The 26,063-nt window shown below is 57.8% G+C and overlaps 1 protein-coding gene and 1 long non-coding RNA gene across 2 annotated transcripts in view; one reads left to right on the top strand and one right to left on the bottom strand.

Moving 5' to 3' along the window:
• The window catches only part of LOC147598216 (carboxyl-terminal PDZ ligand of neuronal nitric oxide synthase protein-like), a 35,764-nt gene extending 11,509 nt beyond the window's left edge, over window positions 1-24,255 (top strand). The window contains exons 3-11 of the mRNA XM_086763798.1: window positions 15,173-15,265; window positions 15,950-16,008; window positions 17,442-17,550; window positions 17,879-18,020; window positions 18,393-18,553; window positions 19,541-19,708; window positions 21,054-21,219; window positions 21,662-22,019; window positions 22,444-24,255. Coding sequence (XP_086619924.1) covers window positions 15,173-15,265; window positions 15,950-16,008; window positions 17,442-17,550; window positions 17,879-18,020; window positions 18,393-18,553; window positions 19,541-19,708; window positions 21,054-21,219; window positions 21,662-22,019; window positions 22,444-22,912 — 1,725 coding nt within the window. The 3' untranslated portion in view covers window positions 22,913-24,255. The remainder of the gene's footprint in view (window positions 1-15,172; window positions 15,266-15,949; window positions 16,009-17,441; window positions 17,551-17,878; window positions 18,021-18,392; window positions 18,554-19,540; window positions 19,709-21,053; window positions 21,220-21,661; window positions 22,020-22,443) is intronic.
• LOC147598217 (uncharacterized) lies at window positions 1,261-7,913 on the bottom strand. The gene is made up of 2 exons (XR_015260731.1): window positions 7,779-7,913; window positions 1,261-1,495 (listed from the first exon to the last, which is right to left on the bottom strand). It is a non-coding gene; the product is annotated as an uncharacterized LOC147598217 (long non-coding RNA).
• Window positions 24,256-26,063: the final 1,808 nt, after the last annotated feature.

Raw genomic sequence — 26,063 nt, 5'->3', positions numbered from 1 at the left:
GGGGAAGGCTGGGTGGTGCAGGTGCAGCTCCTTAGACCTCTCTACACGTGTTCTCCACTCCATGGTCACCTTGGCTGGCTAAAGTGTGTTTCATGCATATGTCGCTTTACTAGCCTTACAGAAAATTTAGTCTGCATAAACTGAAGAAATGGCTTTTAAAATGTGGAAGCTGCTTTTCTAGGAGAATTGACTCTGCCATGTCTCAAACCAACCCAAGCTTGTTTTATCCAGTTTCTGCTCCTCACATTATCATAACGCAAAGGGAAGAAGCTCTTAATGAGATGTTTTTGCAGCGGCATCGTGAACAGTGTTTCTAGGCAGCATTGTGTGGCTATGGTGGAGAACTGACTGTGCTCTGCTTGTATGTCTTGAGTGGGAGGAGAGGAATAAACGCCTCTGAGATTACACGGGCATCCAGCCTTCTGCTCGCTGCTTGGGGACGTCTCACCGCACGACAGAGCCGCCCCACTGACTTACAATCTCTTACAGGCTTCCACTCTGCTCATCTCCAACCCTAAATCACCTCCGGACTTCTTACCACAGAGTAATCATTAATTATCTTCTGCCACTTAACTTCTGAGCTGAAATGTGTGGGGACCGGTCTAGCTGTGAGCGCAGGCCACTGAACAGAAGACAGCTTAGAGATTTTTCAGTAGCCACGTGCCATGACCTCGTTTTTGAGAAGTGACTGGTGATTGTAGATGCTTCAGTTCTTCTGCCCTGTTCAGAGAGTGTGCTGTGTGTGATTGGTAACAGATGGATGGAGGGATCAGTCAGGGAGATGTGTCATCTCTAAGCAACGGTGACCTTTCAATGCCTGCCTCGGAGCGCTGGAACTGGATGGCGTCTCCAGCAAGGGGGTGGAACTAGTGAGGCATATTAATATTATTTTGCATAGGACTCATGATGGATTGGAGTTTTGTTGAAGGCTAATAAAAGCAGCAGTTAAACAGATAAACGCTAAATTAAAATATTAATACTAAATAGGACAAGACAGAGCTTTTCGTCTGATGCTGAATCTTGGCAATGAGGCAGGTTCCTTTTAATTGTAAAATAAAGTGGCTTTAACAGTATTATAATATTACTGAAGCAGTTGATTTCACTGGCTAAAGTATCAGCGTATGAGATCTCTGCTGAGCTTTTATCTAGTTGGAAATGAAGTAGCTTTCTCAACAATTATGTTACTGGTTGTAGAGCGTTACAGAGATGAAATATAATGGCTTTCAAATTACATTCTGGTGTAGAACAATCAGCCACAACTCAAAGCTGCTTCTTTATTGGTGTCTGGAAAAATGTAATTGGGATGGCAGCCAGGGTGGTAGCGAGCACATTGGATTAGCTTGTTGATGAGGAGGGGCCTTCATCCGGGTGACAACTGCGTGGGCGAGGGCACAGAAGCTGGGGTTGCCCATGGTGTGGAGCGCCTTCGCTGCGCTGGCGGAGCAGAGACCCTCCTTCTGCAGCTCGTAGGCATTTCTGCTAGAGCGGTTGACACCTTTCAGGAAGAGGAACAAAACAGAACGGTCTATGAAAATACTGACACTTAAACCTGTCCCGTGGGTGCAGCTATCTACATTCAGGAAAAAACTTTTTAAAAAATCAGCTTGTAGCTATCGTGTAACCTCGTGCTTTGACCTCAGCCTTTCTGGTTCTCAGGTGAGGAGTGTCTGCACTGGATGTGAGAGGAAGGCTGGACCTAGTGTCACAACAGCGAGTGCCTTTGCAGGCGCTCTCTTGATTTTGTCCGATGCAAGGGCCCTTCGTACTTTGTGGATTGGTGTTCTGAGGTGAGAGGGCCCTCAGGGTCCATGACCGCAACGCAAAGTTCTGCCTAGCAAAATAAGATTTGCAAACAATAGCTTGGTTCTACGCTTGCTTTCTTCATTCTGCTTTTGCTCTGTACTAAATGAGGCCTGAAGGCAAACAGAATCGGTGCTACTTAACGTAATACTTTGACAAGCTACTTCATGTTTTGACCAGATAACTCTATGATAAATCTACAGAATAAAAATCTTGAATGAGTCCCTGGAGGGAAGGATACTTTGATGAGGGAACAGGGATTTTTCAAAGGCGTTACAGAATCATTTTCTTTCTTTCCTGCAGCAGTGATTAGACATTCTCTAAATGTCCTTTCCCTGGGCCAGATGGGTTATTTGGACTAATTGGCAACCATCTGACTGTTTTCAGGACACCTGAGTCACTTCCCCCTTCCTCCATCCTTCTGTCACTCTGCTGCTGCAGAGATGCTGCCGTGCAGTGGGTCGGCGGGAGGGGAGGACGTGGCCCGTTGCATTGCATTGCAGAGGGCCCCGATCACCCTGCTGCCTGCACAGCCAGCTCCACCGTGCCCTTAGGAATCCTACCAAACCCTCTGAGCTCCGGTTTTCTTCCTAAAAAATTATTTTTGTCACAGAAGACGACCGGTGAGACGCGTTAAGAGTAGACGCAGTGTGATGGAGGACTAGGCATTTGCAGCTGGCTCCAGGAGGGTGTGAGGCGCATGGTTACTCTCCAGACACGCAGGTCGTTTGTTCGAACTGGCCCCAGCGCTGGTATCTGCCATCAGTACCTGCTGCCTCGCCAGGTGCCCCGTACCTACCACAGAGCCGTATGCAGCTCATGAAGCACTAAGGTTCAGTGATCCCAAGCCGCCATGGACCGGTTCAGTCCTGCTGCAGCCTGCACTCCTGCCGTTAATGATTATGAGGCCTAAACTTCCAGCCCAGGCACATTTTCAGGTTGTTACCCCCTGGGGAAATGCTGGTCTCCCGCTTGTCTTGCTTCCTTGCATCCAAGCCAAGGGCAGGAGGTGTGAGCTGGGGACAGGGAACAGTGTTTGTGGTTAATCATTGACCTGTGGAGGAGCAGCACAGGACGCATTAATGCACACAGCTTCACACCCCGCTGCTCGCCCAGGGACACCGGGAACGGCACCGGGCAGCGGAGCAGGGGGCAGGAAAGTGGAACCACGCATCAGGCGCGAGGATGGCTGCTGGTCACTGCCGAGCAGCGGGACAACAGCATCGCATAGTTGTATTTGCACAGTGAGCAGGGCACACCCAGGTGGGTTCCCACTCTTGGTAGCTGCTTTTGTGGCTGTCTAACAAATCTTTTACCTACCTGTCTGTGAAATAGCAGTGTATCCAGCTGGGGACCCTGGCCTGCCTCCAGGAGACCTGGGCACGTACGCTGCCCGGCACCACAAGCCTGCAAACGGCTGACAAACAAGTCATCCCGTAGCCTCTTGTCCAAGAGCCTGAAAGCCCAGCCCAGGCTGTTTGCCTCTGCCTTGGCACTCGGCTGCGATGCTCTGGTACAGTTTTAGTGACGAGACCTCAGTGATGATAAATACCGATACCGCAAAACCCTCTTTATCTGCTACCTAAACGCAGGCTGTTTCTCTCACTGTGATTAACTGACCTCAGGAGCTCCCCCAAGGCTGACAGAGTCCTTGAACTGCTTAATATTCTGGAGTTTTGGAAATGACACGATTAGTGTCAAATTTGCTTTCTTCTTAACAGTCTTGTTTCCGAACTTGAATAAGATTTTATGGACAATTTGAGGAGAACCCAGAGACCTTCCTTTAGATTTAAGAATTGCCACACAGCAGGGTTACACAGCCTATTGGCAATTTTATTATCATTCAATAATTTCTAACCAAGGACTGCTTAGCGAGAAGCAACACGCCAGCCGTGCTGTACCTGGCTCTGCTCAGGTCTTCACATCTGGGCAACACCTGGGTGTGACTGGTGTCTGCCCGGGGCAGCCGAGCAGGAGAGGCGTGAGCTCCCTCCTGTCTTTGCTTTTGCTGTATTCCAGAAATGTGCATGATGGAGGAGCTCTTGGGCAGATTTCAAAAGACATTTGGGCCCTGTGTGTTGTTCAGAACAACCAAGATTCCTTCTAAAAGCAATGGGAATTAGGAATTGTGTGCTTTACAAAATCCCTCTTAATAGCTGCATCTAAACATCGGAGCTGACCCTGCTGATATTGCTGAGGAGGCAGATCTTTCAGCTCTGCACGCCAGCTCCTTACCAACAGACCTCACACACAGTCCCTGTGGCCCCAGTGACTGACCCCCTCCCATCTCAGTGGCCTGCTCCTGGCTGGAATTGCTCTCGGATGCAGACCCATCCTTCCAGTGCAACACTTGGAGGCCAACTCTAAGTCCCTGTGCTTTCTGTAAGAAATGTTTTCTCAAGTGGAGCTGTGGGAGATCCACAGTGTTAACAGCTACACAAAAAAAAATCTCCTTGCTTGGGAATAAAGCAGATCATTTCAGTCCCTGACTGTCTCAGACCAGTACATAGCAAGGAAAGCTGCTGGTATTGAAAGGTAGAAAGGTTTGGCTGCACCCAGGGCTTGAGCTAGCACAGAGCTCTCTCTGCTGAGTAAGAGACGAAGCCTGACTGCACCTAGCAAACGAGGCACGAAACCTGGTCTGCACATCGCAGCACACTGGGCAGCTCAGCATCACCCCCATTTGCATTCTGGTGTGGTTCATAATCAAGTGCTGTTTCTGAATGCAAATGGAGATCAGGTCTTGATTCTACCTTGAATTCTGCAGGCTCAGAGACAGAGGTGCAAAGTGCAGCTTCCTGCCTCTGCTGTAGATATGCAAAGAAAATGCTCATTTCCCTGGTAGGTGGCTAGGAGAAACCACGAGACACAGGCCTGTAGGACAGCACCCAAGGTGCGTATGGTGTGTGCTAGCAAGCTAGAAGCTGGGAGATGGTCCCTCCCTCCAGCATTTACCAAAAGCAAGTGTTAGTCATGCAGATGTAGCTTCTCAAAAGCAAACTAGATTCCTCCTCCTCCTTTGGAGAAGTATCCTGGGTGGACATGCTCAGCATCACTCACCCCCGCGTCCTGAAGTCAGCAGCTTTAGGAAGGCGGCTGCACCCACACGGTTTCTCCTGGCTGCAGAGCAGCACGGGTGCTGGAAGTGCAGAACCACAGTAGGTCATATCTGGCCCTCCTGGGAGCAGAGGCTGGGTTGACTTAGCTATTGGTTTGAACATGTGGGCCTTCTCTCCTCTGCCTTCTAAGTCTTCCCCTCGCCTGCCTGTCCTGAGCCTCAGGAGCTCTGATGCTTCCTCTCCATCCCCACACCCAGAGCACGGCTCGCCCAGCCTGCCTCTCTGGCTGCCTTAGCCGCCGGTTCGCCGTCTTCCTTCGCTTGGACAACGTGCGCTAAAGTAGTATCGTTATATAAACGTGGAGGGAAGTGTTGCATTATTTAGAAGCCTGAAATCCTGGCACCTGCCTTTGTCAGAGCCTCAGCATGGCAGCAGGACTAGGATTTCTCTCTGTCTCTGTGCTGTGGCAGTGCTGAGCCCTGGTTAAGCCTCCCTGGGGCCCCCACCCCACACACTGCAGCTCCTCTGTCTACATGGCTGACCGTGGTCTGAATGGGTGCTCTGCTCTATCACGGACACTCCTGTGAAGAGCCACAGAAGAACTAAAAATTGGCTTTCAATTTTTATTCTCTCTCCAGACAAGCAGTAAACACCAGCTCACAGAGAGAGAGCAAAGCCATCATGTTCATCAGCCCCATCCCCTCTCCCTCTCTTGCTTCTGTGAGGGCATCAGCTCCTCTTTTCCCTCTCTGCACTTAGCCATGGGATCGAGAAGCAAGCAAGGAGCATCTCTCCTGGTACCATACAGCTCACTGATGTGCCGCTGCGTTAGCGGGCTGTCAGGCTCACGGGGAGGGCTGGGGAGGAACTGAATGTACAATAGATATTCTGGAGTGAGCAGCAGAAATCCTCAGTTGCTCCCTGTTCGTGTCTGTACGAGCGGTATCCAGGCCTGGTCCTGCTGGCTAGGTGCTGGGAAGCTGTCAGTTAGCAGGGGACTGGCTGTAACCAGAACTGAGTGAATGGAGTAGAAAATGAACGTCCTTGCTTTGTGGATGAGGAGCTGATGCACAGAATACTCCGTTACCTTCCCACAGCCACACAGGGGGTCTGAGGCTTTTTCATGGAGCTCTCAGCCTGCCGCAGAGTCCTGGCTCCTGCTCTTCTGAGCTGTGTTGTATGAGCATTGATGAACAAGGTTTTAAAAAAATTTCTATCTCCTAACTTGCCTCTTGTCCTACATACCAGACAGGAGGGCAACTGGGATATCAAACATCATGTGTACAAAACCAGGACCTTCTCTGCAGGGCCTCTTGACACTGATGTTTGTAGGGAAATACAGAATTACTTGAAGGTACCATGGTGTATAATTGTGGTTTCACTTCTAAGGGTTATTTCAGGTGAGCCTGACCTGCTTCTAATGAAATTAGCACTTTTTATCTGCAGGAGCCTAGCAGCTCTTTGAGGTAGGGACCATTTTCATGTTCATATGCAATCAGTGGTACATGAGACTCCATTTGGGTGGGGTCCCAAGACACTACTTCATTACTGAAACTAATTAATCATCCAAAGCACTGCAGATGGAAAAGGTAATTTGTTTTCTCCTGCAAAGTGAATAGAGGTAGGGAGGGAAATAAAACGCAGCATCCCTGTGAGCAGGGGTTGGCCTGCCCTGGCCAGACAAGGACTGAAGGGCTGTGTGTGGGAAAGCTCCCTATTAAACCTGGGGGCAGCAGGGGGTTCCTGGAAGTGACAGTCACACAATGGTGCTTTTGTCAGAGAGGCACCAAGGGCCAGATGATGTCACCTTGCGCTGGGCTGCAAGGCTGTTTGTGCCTCTCGGGATGGAGCTCAGCGGCATCGCAGTATCTCCTTAACAGGGAGGAGGCCATGAAAAGGCTGCTTTTATCCCACCCTTTTTGAAAAGCAGGCAAGGAAGCTTTGTTCCAGAACAGTCTGCCTGTTTTCAGAGGTGGAAAACACTAACTAAGAGCCACTGACAGTGCTGGTCTCCCCACCAGCTCCCATCACCTGCAGGAGCTCTGCTCTCCCCATGGGTGTAACTTGGGCCACTGTGCTCCACTTCCTTTTGACTGGCTCAGAGGAACACCTAAACTCCAGCCATGTCCTTTGCCACCTCACCTTTAGGTGGAAGGATCCAGCTGTCCTTAAAGGCTGCCTGAGACTCCAACAGACTAAGACTTCCCAAGGATAAGGTCTATGAGGCTGGGGAGAGAGGGATGGAGAGGAAGGCCTGTATTAACATGCCCGTCTCAATGCTTTGCAGGGCCTCAGAGAGCAGAATTCCCTTGGAAGGCAAAGGCAGCTCTTTCCTTACCTGACCAACCTCCAGCTGCTGCAGCCAGAGGCGGCGTCCTCACATCCTCCCAGCCCCTGCCTGCACTGGCCTGCAGGTCAGGCAGCACCACTGGCCACCCTGTCCGAGCCCTGGCAGCTTCTGTCCCAAACAGAGGGGTGGGAGGAGGTTCTTAGAGGTTTAGAAGCCAAACTGAAGCACAACCCGCAGCAATCCCCTCTCTGCTGGCAGGTAGGACAGCCCTCCTAGAAACCCATGTTCCTCAAGCCATCCAGTATGGCTGGTGGATCCCAGCCCTCCGGAGAGCGGGGGCACTGGGCAGATCCTCACCCACTCTGTGCGCCTTGCTGCAGAGGAGCAGACCTCAGGTCCTGCTGATCTGCAGAGGAGCAGACCTCAGGTCCTGTTTGCGTTTCTCCATCCTCACACTAAGGAGCGGTTTAGTGTTTCTCTCCAAATCCATCTACACTGCAAATAAGCTCTCAGAGTCAGAGAGCGCGTGGCTCAACATCACAGGGTACAACAGGGCCCTGAGCTGCTCCATAGGTGACTGCTGGGTGGCCATGGGGACGGCAGCCCCACTGGGGATCAGGAGCTCGTACCTGCTGTGCGGTGGGGATGTGTCATCCTCGCTGTGAGCGGGTGCTGGAGACTCATTTTAGCTCTCTGCTCTGCCTTGACTTGCCAGGTGAACTCCTGATGAATAAGCCAGCCTCAGTTTCCAGCGCTGGGACTCTGGCTGAAGTCTGCCCGCCTCAGGATTCACGTCTGCAAAAGAATTTGAAGTGTGGAAGGCTCTGAGGATCTTCAGATTAGGTAGCTCCCAGTGCAGTTGGTTTTCAATATTCATGAAAGCAGAAAATTGTCAGACATGTTTTTTCGAGCTGTACAGCTCCTTTCCTGGAAGGAGCAGTTCTCCCAAAACAGTGCTTGTTTAGCTCAGTCTTGCTGTGAGCCCTCACTCCGCCGAGGTGACAGGCAGGGGAAGTCTGGGATGCTAGCAGGCCGGGTGTCTGCAAAAGGTGCAGAGAGCACAGAAGCTGTTTGGGCTGAAGCAACCTGTCAGCGCTTCATTTCAGTACACTCAGAGCCTTAAAGCTGTTGTTGGGATGAACTGTTCCGAGAGCCCGGATCCACAGGTTGCTCTCCTGTTATCCACAAACTGCTTCTCCGTGGCTTCCAAAGCCACCAGGAGGGTGCCACTTGGCACTGCTTCCTTAGGGATTATTTTTTTCCCCTGAAACCCGAAGCCCTGTTGTGGCTTCACTCAGAGGCATTCCCCAGAGCATCTCCAAAGCCAAAACAGGAGTTAGCAGGGGGCAGCCAGGCCAGGCATGCCCACCATTCCTGGTTTTGCCTCTTCCAGAGGCCTCTGTCCCCTAAAGAGTGATGGAAAATGCCTGTGCCTCCGCAGCGAGCTGAAACGTGGCCAGAGCCAGGACTAAGAGGACCGGGCTGACCTCGCATGCCATTTTCCATTTACAGGCAACTTTCAAGAAGCTGCTTTTGGAGCTGCAGTTGTGAGCTAAGCCAAGAGCTGGCTGGACACAGCTGAAGTGCCCTCATGCTGGCTGAGGGCTTGTGGGGCACAGGTCCAAGAAAACCTACAGATTAGACCAATTAAAATAGCGCTGACAATGCCAAATGGGAGACTCCAGAAATGCAAATATTTTCTTAGCTTAATTCAATTGTTTGCAATTTCCCCCACCGGCCTTCATCCCTCCTCCCCCTTTGATCCACAGCACGGCTCAGCTCCAGTCACAGTGAGGGGCTGACCACCTAGTTTGGGCATTAGCAAGGAGTTTGGCCAAGAGACTCCTCGCTAGTGAGGTGCTTCTGCCTCTCCACAGGTGCAAGGGGCCACACACTGCCCTGGGGTCCAGGAGCAGCAAGGGTGGCTTTGCTTCCCCAGCAAGGAGGAGCTGGAAACCAACCACAGTAGTGCAGCTGACAGGGCAGGGTTCTCGCCAGCCAGGGCCCCATCCCATCATACCTGAGTGAGCAGAGCAGACCCTGGATCATAGCCAGGTTCAACCAAAAGTCCAGATCATCAGGCAGGTCCATGCTGATGGGACAGATCTGTGGCCAAGCTGGGAAGTCAGTCTTCAGGTTGGGATCAGCAGGTCCATGGCCAGGCACGGCTGTGGCTGAGCTGGAGACCGACACTCCTACACTGGAGCTCAGGAAGAGGCTAAAGGCCCAGAGCTGAGCTTAAATGGAGCCCCTGTGCCCATGGGTGGGGGTGTGGGTGTGGGTGGAGGCCCCAGGTGAGGCTGGTCAGGACCATTAACACCTCTTCACAGCTGGTCACTGTGGCCAAAGTGAGAACCTTTCCTCAGAGCTATGCCACAAGTTGTCTCCAGCTCCTGCACCTGACCAGCATCTGCAGATCTGCTGCACGCAGGGCACCGGCTCCAGGCCGGCTGCAGCAATCCTGTCAATAAATCATCTGTGGCTAGTCCATCCCGTAGTGCTTTCCTTGCCAAGGCTCATCAAAGCTTAGTCTGTAAGCAGGTCTCTGCAGTGCAGGCTGCGGCCAGGGATGTTGGCATCGCTGGGTGGGTTGTGTGGAGACTGAGCCTGTGGTTTAGGCGGAGTCCTCGGGAAGCAGCATACAGAGCTCCCCAGGGAGAGCACGCTGCGCCAGAGACCAGCTCCTGCTGCCCACGTGTCCTGTGGGGTTATCTACATGAACTGCTGGGCAGGAAATGACCAGTGCACGGGAGTCCTGGGGAGGAGAGTGTGGTGGGACCTTCTGGTGGGTGATGGCTGGGGTCCTGACCCCCACGGATGGTTCTAAGAGGGATGAGGGCACGATGCCAGTCACCAGAGGTTGCGCTGGGATTCGGGAGGGGACAGAGAGGGTTACACTTAAATGTGTGAACTCCCAAGAAGAACTGGAAAAGGAGAGGAGGGGATCGCTGGGCCAGTCGGAGCCTGCAGCCACGGGTGGGCCCCGACCCGAGGTCTGGGGTCTGGCTCAGGAGCGTGCACAGGCAGCTGCTCCCCACAAACGCGCTGAAGCCACATCCCAGCACCCCAGCCCCAGCTCCAGCGCTGGAGCACAGACCTGCGAACGCTGTCCTGCATCATCGGAGAAGTCCGAGTCCCGCCCGGCTCCGCAGGCAGCAACTCCGCTGCCGAACCACAGAACTGGGAATAAATAAATCAATCCTGTGTGATGAACTGTGGTCACATTTCCTTGCTGCCCCTCCAGGGACTCCCAGAAACCCGGTGAGGCCGTGATGGTTCCCCGTCCCCCTTCAGATCACTGTGTGGGGAACAGGCTGTGGTATCTACAGAGAATTTGCTGGATGGTGGAACGAGCTTATTTAAATGAGAAAAAAAAATCTTTGGGTACATTGCCAGCATTCTCCTTGCCTATTGTACTCCCCCTTCGGTTTCGGCTTTCCACTGAGCAGTTTTATGTTTCCAGGGATCATAAATTCTCATTTTTCCACTGGGCAGGAGGTGCACTCCTGGACTCCACCGCTTCCTGCGCCGCTTTTGTGTCCGTGTTGCCCAGTTACTGCGGCGCAGACCCAGACTATGCCCAGCCGCATTCACACCGGCCACGTCCCCGGGAGCGCGCGCCCCGCCGCCGGGCACCGGGAGTTCATAGGATTCAGACAGGCACATGCTTCCCAAGACGAACAAAGGCAAGGCCGTAACCCAGCGGTTTCCAGCCGGAGCAGGCTGCAGCTGACCGGTGAAAAGGCCGCTGCCTGGCCGGGCCGTCGCGGGAAGGTGTGACGTGGCGCAGAAGGGGCCGCGGTGACTCGCGGGGGGATCGGGGGCTGGACCGCAGCCTGCGGTCCAAAGGGTGTGGGAACTGACACGGCTCCGAGCGGCACGCTGCGCTGGGCTAAGCTGCGCTTGCTGGGAGAAGAGCTCGGGAGTTTTCGTTAGCATCAGTTCCAAGCGGCAGCACGCCAAGCGTCGGTAATTCAAGCAGCAGTCGAGATAACGCCGTGTCCTCGTGCTGTGCGGGTCAGTTTGGTTCAAAATGAATAACATTCCTGAATTTGAAATACTTGGACTCCTCGTGGCTTTAATTCCTAACATGGCGCTCAGATGGCGTCGGAGGTTGCGTACCGCAGCGGGAGGGAAGGATGGCTCCCACGCGGCTGGGATGCGGCCGTGCGCCAGCCTGGGAGCAGGAGCGGGACCGCTGTCCTGCCGGGGTGGCGCTGCCCGGAGCCGCTCTGGCGGAGGGCAGAGCCGATTTCCCCCTCCTCATTGCCGTGCTCCCTGTGTCCGTCTCACGGGGAAGGTTGGGGAGGGGGCCGGGACTGGTTATTGCCCTGGGGTTGTTTATGGGGACACAGATCCCGCAGCCTGCCAGGCCGGGGCGAGGGGAGGCCGGGGGCAGGACAGCGGGCTACGGGCCGCCTGGAGAATTTACAGCTGCAGGAAGAAGTCGTCCATTCCCAGCCTGTGGCATCTTCCTTTGGGCGCACAAAGTACTTACCCTCACTGATGTTCTCCTGTTTCCAAAACCCGGAGAGCCCCTGCCGTGGTCTCCCGCACCGCAGCAAAGGAACCAGGCAGGAGCGTGTCCTGGCTCTGCCGGCTCTGGAGCCTGGCCCTCCAGCTCCTTGTCAACGAGAAAGATGCGTTTTTTGGAAAGAGAGGCTGCCTCTAAGACTTGAAAACTCTCCGTTTTATGACAGTTTTCATTTGCATAATGAAGGCCCTGATACCTTCAGTAATTAATCACATTAAGAATTGCTTCCGTGGATAACGCTGTTCACGCAAGTCGTTCCTGGTGCTGGAAGCCGCGTGTGATTTCCAGTGTGCGTTAACCCATCTCTTTCATCAGCAGATGGAAGCCGGCGACTGCACGTGTAATTTATATCTGCTTGGGTGGAATTATCCGATGAAATATGCGTTACACGGCACCATTAACATTTCTAGTCGTACAGTCGTTAGCTCTCCGGTAAGTTAATGTCACGTGCCAAGTGCGCGGGGCCGTGTGAAAGGCAAGGACTCCCACACAGGGATTTGAACGCAGAAATGGAAAGTGTTGCAGGTCAGGCACGTCAGAAATAGAATTAATGAAGCTGCTAAATTAAATGAGATGCACTGCCCTTTTTTGACCTGCATTTTGCGATAAAATGTCCCATCTTGTCTCCATAGCTGAGAAAGCTGCCAGGCTGGGCTGCTGAATGGCTGCTTGTGAGGGCAGCTCCGGATCCGTGAACATCCGGACAGCTTTCCCCGCAGGAGAGCACGCGCAGCCGGAGAGTAACGACTGAATCGCAGGAGGCAGCGGAGACGATGAACGCTGCTGTGTGGGTTTGGATTTGTTGGTAACCTTGGCAAATTTGGAAAAAAAAAAAAAAATCACATCAATTCAGTAGTAAGAAAAGAAATATCGGTGGCCGGGCTTTGTTCTCTGGCAGCGCCGGGTTAGCCGGGGAGCCCGGTGCTCAGACGTGCGCTGGTTCGTGCACGAGCATTTTTATGGGTGATACTCCGCGCTCCAGGAGTGTTTTTTCATGTGCTTTTTTGTCCTTATCTAAATCACAGTTAATTACGATACTGATTCGTGCCTGGTAGGAAGCAATTAAAGACTGAAGCTGTATCCCATCTGCCTCTGAGGGGTGGAGATGGAGAGGCAGTCCAGTCCACGCTGGTGCGGCGTGGGCTCGCGGGCTTTCGCCCAGCCCTGCTCTCGGGATCGCGGCGTTACTGCTCCGCGTGCGGGGCCGGGCCGTCCTACCTGCCCCGGGGTCCGGCCGGTGCGGCGTGGTCGCTGGCTGAGGTCCCTGGGTTTACAGATTCTGGCCATCGCTGCTGGCAGCACCCGGAGATGCGCTGCCGCCGCTCCCAATTGTTCCTTCCTGTCCAAGAGGGAAAGAAAAAAAGCATCTCTGCAAAATCCAGGCTTGGACTTTGGTTAAAGCCTTTGAGCAAAGAGCCGTGTTTGAATGTAATTGCACCCCTGTTGCTCCAAGGGGAAAGTACTCCGTGTTGCTCTCTCTTTCTTGGAAAGCAGGGCTAGTATTTTCCCAGCCATTTGTGTATAAAGAAAGATAAATAGCTCTTTAGCAGGCAGAACAATCTCTCCCGTTTTATTGACATTCGTGCAAGCAGACAAGGAGAAACAGTTTGGCGGTGCTGGGCGAAGGGGAGGGGAAGCTCCAGCGCGGCGGAGCGAGGAGCACCCAGCCAGGCTGGGCTGGGGGTGCCGGGCGCCGAGGGCCGCTTGGGTGGGAGAAGCCCTCTCCGGGTGCTGGGGCCGGTGAGCCTGGTCGCCTGTCCTCGCCCCACAGATGCACGGGTCTCCTGCGGGTCCCCCCGGCCCACGGCAGTCTGAAGGATGCAGGCACCACCTCACCCATCGCTTCACTCCTGCCCATAAATAAAAGAGTGTACAGCAAATTTAGCTCTGGCTTCACACGCAATGGCGCTATAGATAGGTTTTTAAAGAGCTTGTCTGAGAGTAATAATTCATGGGGAGATCAAAGGGCTGTGGTGTAATCCGGGGTCTGTCTGCTACCATAAACCTTGCAGAGTGCTAAGGATTCAGTGAGCAGCATCAAAAGCCTGATAAACATGAAAGCCACCCAATTTTCTGCCTGTAAAGCTGGCGTGGCTTACAATGGGTGCTGAGGCGCTGGGAGGGTGCCCGTCTTCTCTGCGGTGCTTGGGTGCCGCACACGGAGCCCTCCCACCTCGGGCTCCTGGAAGAGGTGCCTGGACTCCCTGAGCGCCTCCGTTGCTACCTGCAGCTCTGCTGACTGCATCAGGAGATAAGATTTCTAATTAGATGTCTAATTACGCGGCGTAAGGAGGCTTCAGGCTGCACTCCGCGCTTGGCATCGCCCTGTCTTCCGCATCTGCTAATCGCGCAGTCTGCGCTGGCTCTCCAAAGCGATGTGGCAGAGGCGTCCCGGGAGACAGCGATGGAGCGGGGGCACCTCCGGTCCCCACGAGCCGTCGGGCCGGTGCGGCGTTCCCCGGGAAGGCTCGGTGGCACGGTGCTCGCATCCCCCTGGCAGCACCGGCTCTGTTACAGCACCGTTGACATTATCAGACAGTTAAAACGGGATTTGTAACCTCCGCTTCCCAGCTATGGTACCTGTACGTGGAGTTAATCCAAAGGATTTATTTTTTAATAGATCTGTGGTGGCTCTTACTGTGGCTGCACTGGCAGCAATGGATGTGCTGGTTTAGATAAATTGAGGGTCTGGCCCAGGAAAGCTGGATTTCAGCTCGGGACTCTGAAAAATATCAAAATGCTGTGTTTGGAAGACAAAAACAGTGCCTAAACCAGGGCCAGTAAGGATCAGTGCTGTAAATCCAGGTCTCCAGAGTGGGAGGGCTCTGCTGCGCTGGTAGCTGTCAGCAACAGCAACATTTGAAAGCCAGCGGTTTAATTTTTAACACGAGCGGAGGTGAGTTCAGGCCGCAGACACCTGCAGCTGCGGAGCGGGGCTTTTCTCCAGAGATACCAAGCCCGCCGAGGTTAACGCGGTTATGGAAACGGCTGAGGTGTGATTGCGTTACTGCCGCCCATCTGGCCCTCCCTGCGACTCAGAAGTGATTTTGTATTCCCCGTGCGCTGCGGCACTGACACACAAGGGCGCTGGAGATGCCGTACATCACTGCCCGGTGTTTGCTGCAAGTGCCGTCTCCCGTCAGGCCGCTGCTGCAGAGCCCCGCGGGATGAGGCATGGCCCGCGCGTCGGGAAGGTTCTTCCTGGGTCCGAATTAACCGGACGTAGCCCAGAGGATCGAGCTCTGCTCGCCCTCTCCCAAGGGATGCTCCTGACAAAGCCGAGGTACCGCCCAGCATCCCAGCTGCAGCAGCGGCTCCTTCCCAACGGGGATTTTCTTAGCGGGATAAAACAAATTCCCACTTTCCTCGGCAGCTGGGATTAAACACAAAACTGGCGTTTTCACGTAAAACACTGGCTAATACCGCACACTCTCCCGGGCACCCGCCCAGTCCTACCTCTCTCCTAACCTGGGTTTTTCTTCCCGTCAGTACGAATTCAAAGCCAAGAACATCAAGAAGAAGAAGGTGAGCATCATTGTGTCTGTGGATGGGGTGAAGGTGATTCTGCGCAAGAAGCAGAAGGTGAGATTTCTCCCGCCCCGCCGGGGCGCTCGGGGTCAGAGCACCCGGGATGTTCTGACCGTGCCTGGGTGGTGTTGTTGCTCGGGATAGTCACGGTTCTAACCCAAACTGGCCTTTTCTTAAAAACCACCCAGAATGTTCACAAGAAAACACTGCATTTTTCATCAAACTAATAACCAAACCTTGCTGAAAAAAGAGTGGGAAAAGTACTCTGTGGGAAGAGGGTTTTTTGTGGTTTTTTTTCTGTCAAAAAAGTCAAGCTGTCAGGAAATGCAGTTTCTTTTTCTTCTTAACACCGGCAGGCTTTGTCCGCGCTGCCGGGGCTGGGCACCCCTCAGCTCTTCGCCCAGCTGCTTCCCAGCGAGCCGAGCCAGCAGCCGGCCCCAGCTCAGCGCCTTGTTCCCCAGAATGCGTTACTCTTCTGCATATTTGATGCCCTGAATTAATCTCAGGGACCATTTTCAGCCCTGAAGGCTGTGATCAGACGACCAGATATGATAAATGATCCAAGAAATCTATTTTTATCCGAGATACCAGCGGAACAGCCGTTGTTCATATAGTTGAACTGTAGCCCGGATTTTGGCCTGGGACAAAGGCACCGTTCTCCGGGGTTCCTGCCCATCAGCACGGTGGTTTCATTTGTACCTGACTCACTGTAATTTTGTTTCTGTCCTCTGCTTACAGAGAAAGGAGTGGACCTGGGACGAGAGTAAGATGGTGGTGATGCACGATCCCGTGTACAGGTACGCGGCGGGGGGCTTACAGCAGCCGGGTGCAGCCAGCCCTGAGCGATGCGTACCCATCCTCCCGCTTGCTGCGACCTCCACCACGGCTGGCTTTCCAAAGGGCCACGGAAAATTAATGAGCTTGCAAAATTACCTCTGATGGGGAATCCTCTTTGTACGTTTTTGAGAGCGAGATGGACTGATCCAGCTTTGAAGTTGGCTCTGCTTTGAGCAGGGGTTAGACTAGATGACCCGCAGAGATGCCTTCAGCCGGAATCACTCTCCGATTCTGGCTCTGAAGACGGGCTTCCTGCGGTTTTCCTTCAGAGCATGGCTCGCTGGATGCCCTGTGCTTCTGGAGAAAGGCATAAGTGCTTACAGGGAATTAACCCGTTCGGGAAGTGGTGAGATAGCGCTGACTTCCCGTAGCACTTGCCGTGGGATCTCAAAGCATTTTGGAGACCACAAGCCCCACCCAGAGGTTTACGCTGCATGTGAGCCTCAGGAGCCATCAGGGATGGCTTCCTTGAAGGCAACCCCAGCGATGGTGCGTAGCCTGCGGACACAACGGAGCGCGCAGGTTGCACCAGGCTGTGAGCTCTGCCAAGTGAGTAATTGCACCGGGAGCGTGAAGCCCACAGCCCCAAGGGCTGGGATGGCCAGCACTGGTTTTCTGGGTCAGAGCCCTCGCTGAGGAGATACGGAGCAGAGGACGTGCTGATGAATTACCCGTGTCCACCGCTTCCTTCTGGCATTCTTTAAAGGTTATTGCAAGATGTGGTACGTCGGCAATAATTGCTCCAATTGCATGTTCAACACAAAAAAAATTCCAGTGACAGGAAAAAGAAAAAAAATCTCAAGAATCTCTTTGGTTTCTTCTCTGTTCAGAGCTGAACTCACTTGTCACGTTTTTACCCGATTAAATCAAGTATATAAAAACCTCTTTAAAAATGGTTTTGCAGCACGGGGAGGAGAAAATGTCGGCCTGAACGGGAGCGAGAGCAAGGCTCCTCGGCATCCCTGGGAGAGGCATCCCGGGGACGCTGGCTTGTGCTGAGCCACCTGCCTGCTGCTGAGAACGGGCCCGCGCTGCGTCCGCGGGCGGGCAGGACATCGGCTGTGCCACGCCGCAGCCTGGGCAGGGGTTAATGACTGCGGCTAAAAATAGCCGCACACTTTCCCATACTATAGATTTTTTAGCTTTCCCACAGCGTCTTTAAAAAGCTTTTGCCTGCTTCAGAAACCAGAAGGTTTTCCATCAAGCCAGAAACACTAAATCCTGCCTAAAATTGCACAAAGGGCTGTGGGGCTGTGCACTGGCACCTCCTGGTCCCTCCAGCCCTGGGCGCTGCCAGCCAGCCCATCCTGGGGACACACAGGAGCCTCCGGGGTTCTCTGGGGGGCAGAGACTCCCCTGGGTGTTTAATTCCCTTTGTCTCTCTCCCACCTAGAATCTTCTACGTCTCTCATGACTCGCAAGACCTGAAAATATTTAGTTACATCGCAAGGGACGGCGCGAACAACTCCTTCAGGTGCAACGTCTTCAAATCGAAGAAGAAGGTAGGGTGCTGCCGGGACTTCTTCGAGGGTGAGGGTGCGGATCCCTGGGGAGAGACCAAGGCAGCGCCACTGCTGGATGTCCCCAAAAAACCGTGCCTGGTGCCTGTCCCCTCCTGCCCCAGCCCACACGGAGATAAGAGCGCCCATCCCCAAGAGCTGGGGAGCGGGGGGCTGGCGCGTGCCGGGTTCAACGGCGGGCGGCGGTGCAGCCCCTCAGCGTGGGAAGAGCCACAGCAGCGTGGGGACGGGAAACGGGGGGAAGGCTGCCAGTTTTCCCACCGGTGGTGGTGGCGGCGGCGGGGCTGAGCAGCCTGGGTTTGCTCTGCAGAGCCAGGCCATGCGGGTGGTGCGGACGGTGGGGCAGGCCTTCGAGGTGTGCCACAAGCTGAGCCTGCAGCACGCCCTGCAGAACGCCGACGGGCAGGCGGACGGAGCCAGCGACAAGTCGGCCGAGGAGCAGTCGCTGGAAGGTGACGCGTGGCTCCCCACGGGGCGCGGGCAGACCCCTCTCAGCAGGGACAGCGGGGATGCTTTGGGGTGGGGAACTGCAAGGTGGCACGTCCTTCGTGGGCCAGCTCTGGTGACAGCGAAAGCTTTGGGTCCCTTCAGGGGGCACGGGGAATCCACGCTGTCTGCCCACTTGTCCTGGGCACCGGGAAGGCGGAGGCTGAGCCCAGCAGGTTGGGGGGCTGCAGGCACCAGCCCCTTCCTCCTGCCCCTCTGCAGCATGCCGAGACTTGGAGCAAGTCCTGGCCGTTGTCCCTGAGCTGCCACCCTGGCTCCCTGCTGCGATCCCGCGGCGCGGTGCGGGGCTTGGGTTTATTTATCCGTCTCGTTTGAAGTTCACCAGATAAAAGGCTCCAAGCTCACGGATGCGGACGAGGTCGGCATCGACTCTGATGGCATCTGTGTGTCCGAGAGGCGACCCGGAGAGCTGCCCGCTGCCAGGGGGGACCTTGGCGTGCTGAAACCTGGGCAAGCCCCGAAGGATAAGAACTGCCAGGTAACGGGCGACCCAGCTTGGGACGGTCCACACGCTCTGCTGCAGCGGTCCCTCTGCTCAGGATCACTGGGTCACAGCGTGATGAGGAGGGCCTTTCATGAAGACCCCCTTGCAGACCCCCTCCTGGCTCCCTGCTCTGGCAGGACAGGGTGTTCAGCTCCCAGTTTACCCACAGCTAAGCCGTGTCCCAGTGCTGGGGCAGGGGGAGAGGTGAGAGCTGGGAGCGGGGCCACGGCGCATGGCTGAGCAGGTTTTGACCCAGCTGCGGGCAGGGCAGAGCGCAGAGGGGCTCTGCAGAGCGATCCCCCGCGCTGGAGAGGAGCAGCGAGGCAGGACCCCCCTCCTGCAGCAGCATCTGCAGAACAGGTGGGAGCTAAGAGGAGGCATCTCTGGCGAGGAGACCGTTTCCCCGCCGCGTGGGGTGGATTTCTGTGCTCTCAGTGCTGCTCCGTGGCGGTCGCTCGTCCCCCTGCCCCGGCAGCGCCCACCAGCTCCCCTCGCCCCCCAGGCACAGGGAGCAGCGTCCCTGAGGGTGCCCAGCCCCGGCAGCGCAGCCACCCTGGCCATGTTGGCCGCGAGCAGTGGTGTTGCCGCAATGAATAGCTGCTCTGCAGAGCTGCTCCGTGAGCGCTTCCCGGCGGGCTGAATGGCATCGCTTCATCTCGCACAATCGTATCGCTTGCAGGGCCCGGCTGAGAGCAGCCGCAGTGAAATGCACTCCATGGGATTCATTTCCACGGCTGGAAAGGCTGGGCTGTCCTGCACTGTTCCTTCTGGGTGCTGGAGCTGCCCAAACAGAGGAGGGCAGGAGCATGACGGGGAAGGCGGTGGGGTATTCAGGTCGCTCCCTGCCATCTCCTCCCCGGGGACCTGCCCTCCCTGTTTCGAGCTACAGCCAGGCACAGGGTCAGCGCCATGGGGAACCGTGGTCCGAACCCCAGCCTGAGCTGGTCGGTGGGCTCACCCTGCCCATGTCTTTGTGCCCAGGATGCCGAGAACTGCTCCCTGCACCCGGCCGGCTCCCAGCAGCTGCTCAGCCCCAGCAGCCCCTGCTCCTCCGCCTCCATCACCCCACTGGCCTCCCAGCACTGCCTCCAGCTGCTCCAGCAGCAGCTCCTCCAGCAGCAGCAGCAGACGCAGGTGGCCGTGGCCCAGGTACGCGTCCTGCCCTCCCCTCGAGCGGCACCAGCCCTTCTCCCCTCCCTGCTCCAGCTGGGCCGGGCTGGCAGCGGGGGCAGGCACCCCGCGTGGGGTGGGCGCGATACGGGGAGCTTGCAGTGTCGCTTGCAGCATCGCATGCAGCGTGGCTTGCAGCATGGCTGGCGACACAGCTTGCAGTATAGCTGGCAGCATTGTTTACAGCCCCCACCATAAGAAGGATGCGGGCCAGTTGGAGGGGGTCCAGGGGAGGCCACGCAGATGCTGAGAGGGCTGGAGCAGCTCTGCTGTGAGGCCAGGCTGAGAGAGCTGGGGCTGTTCAGCCTGGAGAAGAGGAGGCTCCGGGGAGACCTGAGAGCGGCTCCCAGTGCCCAAAGGGGGCTGCGGGAAAGATGGGGAGAGACTCTTCAGGGGATGAGGGGTGATGGTTTTAAAATAGAGGGAGGCAGATTTAGATTAAATATCAGGAAAAAAATGTTTTACCCTGAGGGTGGTAGAACACTGTCCCAGGCTGCCCAGAGAGGCGGTGGATGCCCCATCCCTGGAAACGTTCCAGGCTAGGTTGGCCGGGGCTGTGAGCAACCTGATCTGGTTGGAGATGTCCCTGCTCCTGGCCGGGGGGTTGGACTGGGTGGGCTTTAACGGCGCCTTCCCACCCAAACCCTTCTGTGATTCTATAGCTCGCAGCATCGCTTACAGCACAGGTCGCAGCGCAGCTCCCCAGCACGGCGCTGGCCGTGCCCATGGGCGCAGGCTGCGCACCAGGGTCGTGGGCGCCCCCCCAAGAGCCACCAGTTCCCCTCTCCTGCCCGATTTTGGAAGCTGGCCCGCCCCCCGTGCCTTCTCCCCCAAGCGGGCAGCAGAGCGGAGACCCCGGTACCTCCCCAGCCCGTTTTACGTCCCCGGGACGGGGTGCAGCGGACCCACCCCCCGCCCCGATCCGGGATGCGGCCGCTCCACCGCGCTGGACCAGCTCGGGGCGGGGGCGGGGGCCGCGGCGGGGCCGGCAGGGGGCGCTCGCGGGCCGCCGCGCCGCGGGGCTGCGCGTCCGGTCCCTGCAGCCCCCGGTCCCCGCACCGCCAGATCCCCGCACCCCGCCGGTCTCCGCACCGCCAGATCCCCGCACCGCCAGATCCCCGCACCCCGCCGGTCCCTGCACCGCCAGATCCCCGCACCCCGCCGGTCCCTGCAGCCCCCGGTCCCCGCACCGCCAGATCCCCGCACCCCGCCGGTCCCCGCACCCCGCCGGTCCCTGCAGCCCCCGGTCCCCGCACCGCCAGATCCCCGCACCCCGCCGGTCCCCGCGCCCCGCCCGATCCCCGCACCCCTCCGGTCCCCGCAGGTGCAGCTGCTGAAGGACCAGCTGGCGGCCGAAACGGCGGCGCGGATCGAGGCGCAGGCCCGGGTGCGGCAGCTGCTGCTGACCAACCGCGACCTGCTGCAGCACGTCTCGCTCCTGGTGCGGCAGCTCACCGCGCTGGAGGCCCGCGGGCCGCGCCGGCCGCCGGGTGAGTGCGGGGCGACCCCTGTCCCGCGGCTGGTTGATCCCCTGGGAGCATCCCTGCAACCCTTGCCATTACGGGGAGCAGCTGGGGCGGTGGAGGGGCTCCCAGCATCACCCCAGCAGGCTCCAGGGGCTTCAGAGCATCTCTGCGCCCCTCATGGTCCTGGGGACCAGTTGGGGTGCTCCCAGCACCATCCTTTTGGCACGTCTCTGCACCTCTCACAGTCCTGGGGGAGCAGCTGTGGCGCTCCCAGTACGAGCCCAGTAGCCTCGGAGGGCTTCAGAGCATCTCTGCACCCTCTCGTGGTCACGGGGAACAACTGGGACACTCCCAGTACCATCTCAGCAAGTTCCGGGAGGTTTTGGAGCATCTCTGCCCCCCTCGCGGTCCTAGGGAGCAGATAGGGGTCCAGCTTTTCATGCACCCCTTGTCCCTCTCTCACCAGTTGACCGCTCCTTGCAAAACCTGTCCCTGGCTCAGTCCCTCTCCCTGAACCTGAAGAACCACTACAGCTTGGACGTCCACCTGCCGTCCACCTCCACCCCCGCCAGTGTCCTGGGCAGCCCCGTGGCCCCTGGCTCGCTGCCGGCCCTGGGCCCCGGGGACTCCTACCTCAACCTCATCAGCCTGGAGAGGGGCGGCCACCGCGACGGCAGCAAGGACGGGGACGAGGGCCTGGCTGCGCTGGAGGGGCACGACGGGCTCGGCCGGCGCGTGGAGGGCTCTGAGGTCAGCGAGTTCCCTCTGCCCAACGGGAGCGGCCGGCAGAAGGCAGATGACACGGACAGAGGGGACGAGGACAGGTAGGATGTGTCACTTCCTGGGATGGGAACACCCAGAGCAGACCCTCCCGTTCCCCACCGCGGGGACCACGTTTCGGAGGGCTGGCGGCCGCAGAGCCTGCAGCAGGGGCTGGGGAGGAACGGCTGTGCTCTGGGCACGCAGGGGCAGGGACAGCCAGCCCAGGGGCTGTGCGCTGACTTGGGTGCAACAAATGGAGGCAAGGAACCCTCCGTGTCCCCCCGTGGGGTCGCTGCCCCCCTGCGCCTGTCCTCCTGCCGCAAAGCGGTCGGTGCCGCATCGCCTCACCCCAGCTCCAGCATCTGTAGGCGACGGGTTGCGATGGGACCGAGCAAAGGTCTCCTGAAGAGCTGGGGGTAGCCAGCCCAAGCCCCCCGTGCAGGTGAGCGCTTGTCCGTCACCTCCTCTCCCCACTTTTGCTTCCAGGCGGCAGCAGCCCATCCCCAAGCTCAACCCGCCGCCACCCATCCTGCGCAAACGGTCGAGCAAGACCTCCCCGAGCCTGGAAGTGGAGGTGAAGCCCGAGAGTGCTGCCCACGTGAGCTTGCCCAGCCCCAGCGTCTCCAGCCTCACCAGCATCGCCGCCAGCTCGCTCACCCTCTTGGACCCCGATGCAAGGACTCCTGCGCGGAACGCTGCCTCCAGCACGGAGCCCGTCTCTGCTGGGACCTGCCAGCACGCTCTGGGCAAGGACAGGACGGGAGAGAGCGGGCAGATGTCCCCTCTGGTCAGCGAGGCACTGGTCAAGGACTTGGCCGCCCTGGCCAGCCCCACGAGCAGCTCACTGCCCTTCTCCCCTGCCGACGACACCTGCCTGCACATCAGCTTCTCAGAGGATGAGCTGCTTGAACCAGAGCTGGACGCTGCTGGGGGGCCCAGCAGGGTCCCCCCGTAGAAGGACCGCAGCGGGTGGCACCCACCACGCTGGGGGTGGGGGCTCCTGCGCCCAGGCTGGCAGGCGGGTCCCTTTGCTGTCCCCGTCCCACGCGGCAGCTGCCCCCGCCAACGCAGGATGGGACCTGTGCCAGCTCAGCCAGCCTTCCCGCTGCCCGTCCCCGCGCGCCAGCCAGGCGCTCTCTCTGCTGCTGCCCGGCTGAGGCACGTCTCACGTTTGTCACTGCAGCCCGGGGAGGTGCTCATCGGCCTTGGCTCTTTGCAAAGAGGGCGTTGGGAAAGAGTTGGAGGGTGGAGATGGGGAAGTGCCCGTGCCCTCCTATGGCAGATGGGTGCGATGCCCAGGTGCGTGCCACCGATGCTCTACAGCAGAGACGTCCCAAGGAGCAGCGTGACGGGAACCCCCGGGCAGGGGCACAGCACGGCGCAGGGCTGTCAACACCTGGACACGAGCCTGCTGTCACTAAACCCGGCCCACCGGTTGCCACCTGCGATAGCCCCGTGGCGCCGCTGCCCCACCTGAGTCTGCCCAAGGCAGCCTGCGTCCACCGTTGCCACGCTGCACCCAGCCAAGCTTTTGGGGACGGCAGCCCCACCGCCGTGTTCCCACGCAGCAAAGCCACCACTGCCTCCCTCCACAGGTGCCTTTTCCAAACCATCCCTGGGGGCCGCAGATGGGGTGCAGGGCCGCTCTGGGAGCCCGCTGCCGCGAGCGAGGGTGCACCCCGTGTCCTGGGGCGGGAGAGCCCTCCTGCGCCTCTCTGAGCTGCTGGTGGCTGCAGGCAGGAGGCTGCTCCGTCGCGCTGGTTTTTGGGTGTTACGGTGTGGTTTGGGTTTGGTGTTGGAAGCGTGAGGGTGGTGGGATGAGCTCAGGTTTAAGGAAGAAGGCCAGCCCTGGGTGAAGGGCTGAGGCGAGGCCCCGGCGGTGCCGCGTGTCCCCTTCAGCCCGGGCAGGTTTTGGGGAGGGACCCGAGGAGATGCTCATCTGCCTCGGTTGTTTGCGAAGAGGGGTTGGGAAAGTGTTGGAGGTGGAGATGGAGAAGCGTCGAGCAGAAATGGAGACTCGGAGCAGCCACGCTGCCTGTTCCTGGCCCGGCGCTGCTCCCAGAGCGGGAGATGGGGGGTGGCAGGACAGGGACCCCAGATTCAGCCACGGGGATGCTGGAGCTGGGTGGGAGCTGGCAGCATCACCACCGGTGACCGGGGGCTTGTAAAGCTGCGGCTGGGCTGTCCCGTAGCGCGATAGAGACAGAGCGGCCCGTCTGTAGGAATAAAGTACACTGCAGTTTGGTAACTGACTTTTAAAGAAAAAAATATGAAATAAATAAAGGTGTCTGATTTGCAGAGCAAGTGCTGTGGTCTCTGCCCCACTGGGGCCGTGCACAGGGAGCCCCGAGCCACAGGTCGGGCACCCCCAGCTCTTCCCAAAGAAGAAACATCCCTGCAGGAATGAAGGCTGCTCGGAGCCGCCTGCCTGTGCCCCTGCGCCCTGCTCGTCCTCTGCCCCGGCTCAAACACGGGGCCTGGCAGCAACAGGGACAGCAGGAGGTCCTGCGTCCCCACACGCACACCGAACACCGCTGCTCGCTGCAGCACCCACCAGGACGGGCAGCCCCCTGCTCCCTCCGCACCCCTTTTGCCCTTTCTTCTGCCCATTTCTGCTCCCGAAATAACCCCTGGCCCCGGCACGCAGGATGGGAGCACCACGGGGGGATGCGGGAGATCGCAGGCAGGCGGCAAAGCCCGATCCCGCGGGATGGCACTGGCCGTGTGCCAGGACCCCACGGGAGCTGCCTGCGGCCAACAGACCCCTGCCCTCCGCAGCGCCCTGGCCCCTCCGGGGCGAGGGGGGAACTCAGGGGTGATTCAGCACGAAGGCCCCGGATGGATGGGGACCCCCCAAGACTGTGTCCCCCCCATGCAGGAGCAGGGACGCAGCTGGAGGGACCCAGCCCAAGCCCGGCGTCGGATGGACCCAGCACTCTGGACCTGTGCGGGGGTCTCAGGGCCCCACTCCCTCCCTCCACGCTGCGGGTGCGGCACGAGGGAGCCGGGAGCCCCTTCCCCAGGCCCACCGCAGACATCTGCCGGGGGGGCCGCCCGTGCGGGGAGGGGGCACTTCCAGCCCAGCATCTTATTATGCTTCCTTCATGGGAAGAAACTTTTTCCTTTGCTGTCTGGTAAGCTGCTAGCAATCATCAGGCAGGCAGGTGGTAAAGATTCATATCCATCAAACAATGCCATTTAGTTTGTAACCTGTGACTAAATCTGGTGTTAGCTTTAATTTCAGAGTCTGCTTTAGGGCTCGCTTGTTAATCTCTATGCAAAGCAGATGAAATGAATATGCAGCATTTTGGATGTAATTGTACGGCTTCAATTCAGCACTATAATTTTCCAAACAGGATCTTGCAATCAAGCTTCTATTCATTAGTGTATAAACAATTTAGTTTCTCAGCTCTCCAGTATGCCAATCATCTCAGAGGAGTGAGCATCTCCCACAAAAAGAGGAGGAAAGTTTCCTTTGTGTAACAGAGGTAAAAGTTGCTCCGTACTTCAGACAATTCCCACCCGGCAGATCCTGGCCGTTCCCGCGGGGGCGGCCGGTTGCTGGTGCCCCACAGCGCTGACCGGCTGCTGACGGCATCCTGGGGGGCGATGCCCCGTGATCCCCCCAGCCAAGGTGTCCTGGGCCCCCCAGCGATTCTGCGTGCAAGATCCCAACAGACGAGCCACATCCCGCGGGATCCGGCCGCCTGGCAAGGTGTGACCACGCAGCACCTTGGCACAGCACGGCGATGCCGGGGGGTCCCTGGGGAGAGCAGCCCACGGCCCTGGGGATGGCACGGCCACCCCAGCCAAAGCCCCCTGCACGTCCCCACTGCCCCACACCAGCTCAGCCTTCCCGGCTGGCACCACGGGGCAGGGCACCGGGACACCCCTCACGCAGGGCCCACGGCAGTTCCCCGTGATGGACATGGCCAGGCTGGCACGGGGGGGAGGGTAGGGGGCTGGTTTCAGTCGCAGGGGCTCAGCCCCCTCAAGGCTGGGTGCTTTCCTTGCTGGGGACCCGAGGGTGCCGCACACAGGTGAGCGCATCCGGCACCCGGCCACGTCCCCATCCCTCCGCGCCCATCGCCGCTCCTCGGAGGGAC

This window comes from Chlamydotis macqueenii, chromosome 20, assembly GCF_036417535.1.
Source record: "Chlamydotis macqueenii isolate bChlMac1 chromosome 20, bChlMac1.mat, whole genome shotgun sequence".
In the NCBI taxonomy this organism is placed as follows: domain Eukaryota; kingdom Metazoa; phylum Chordata; class Aves; order Otidiformes; family Otididae; genus Chlamydotis; species Chlamydotis macqueenii.
This window is presented reverse-complemented; position numbering and strand designations above follow the sequence as displayed.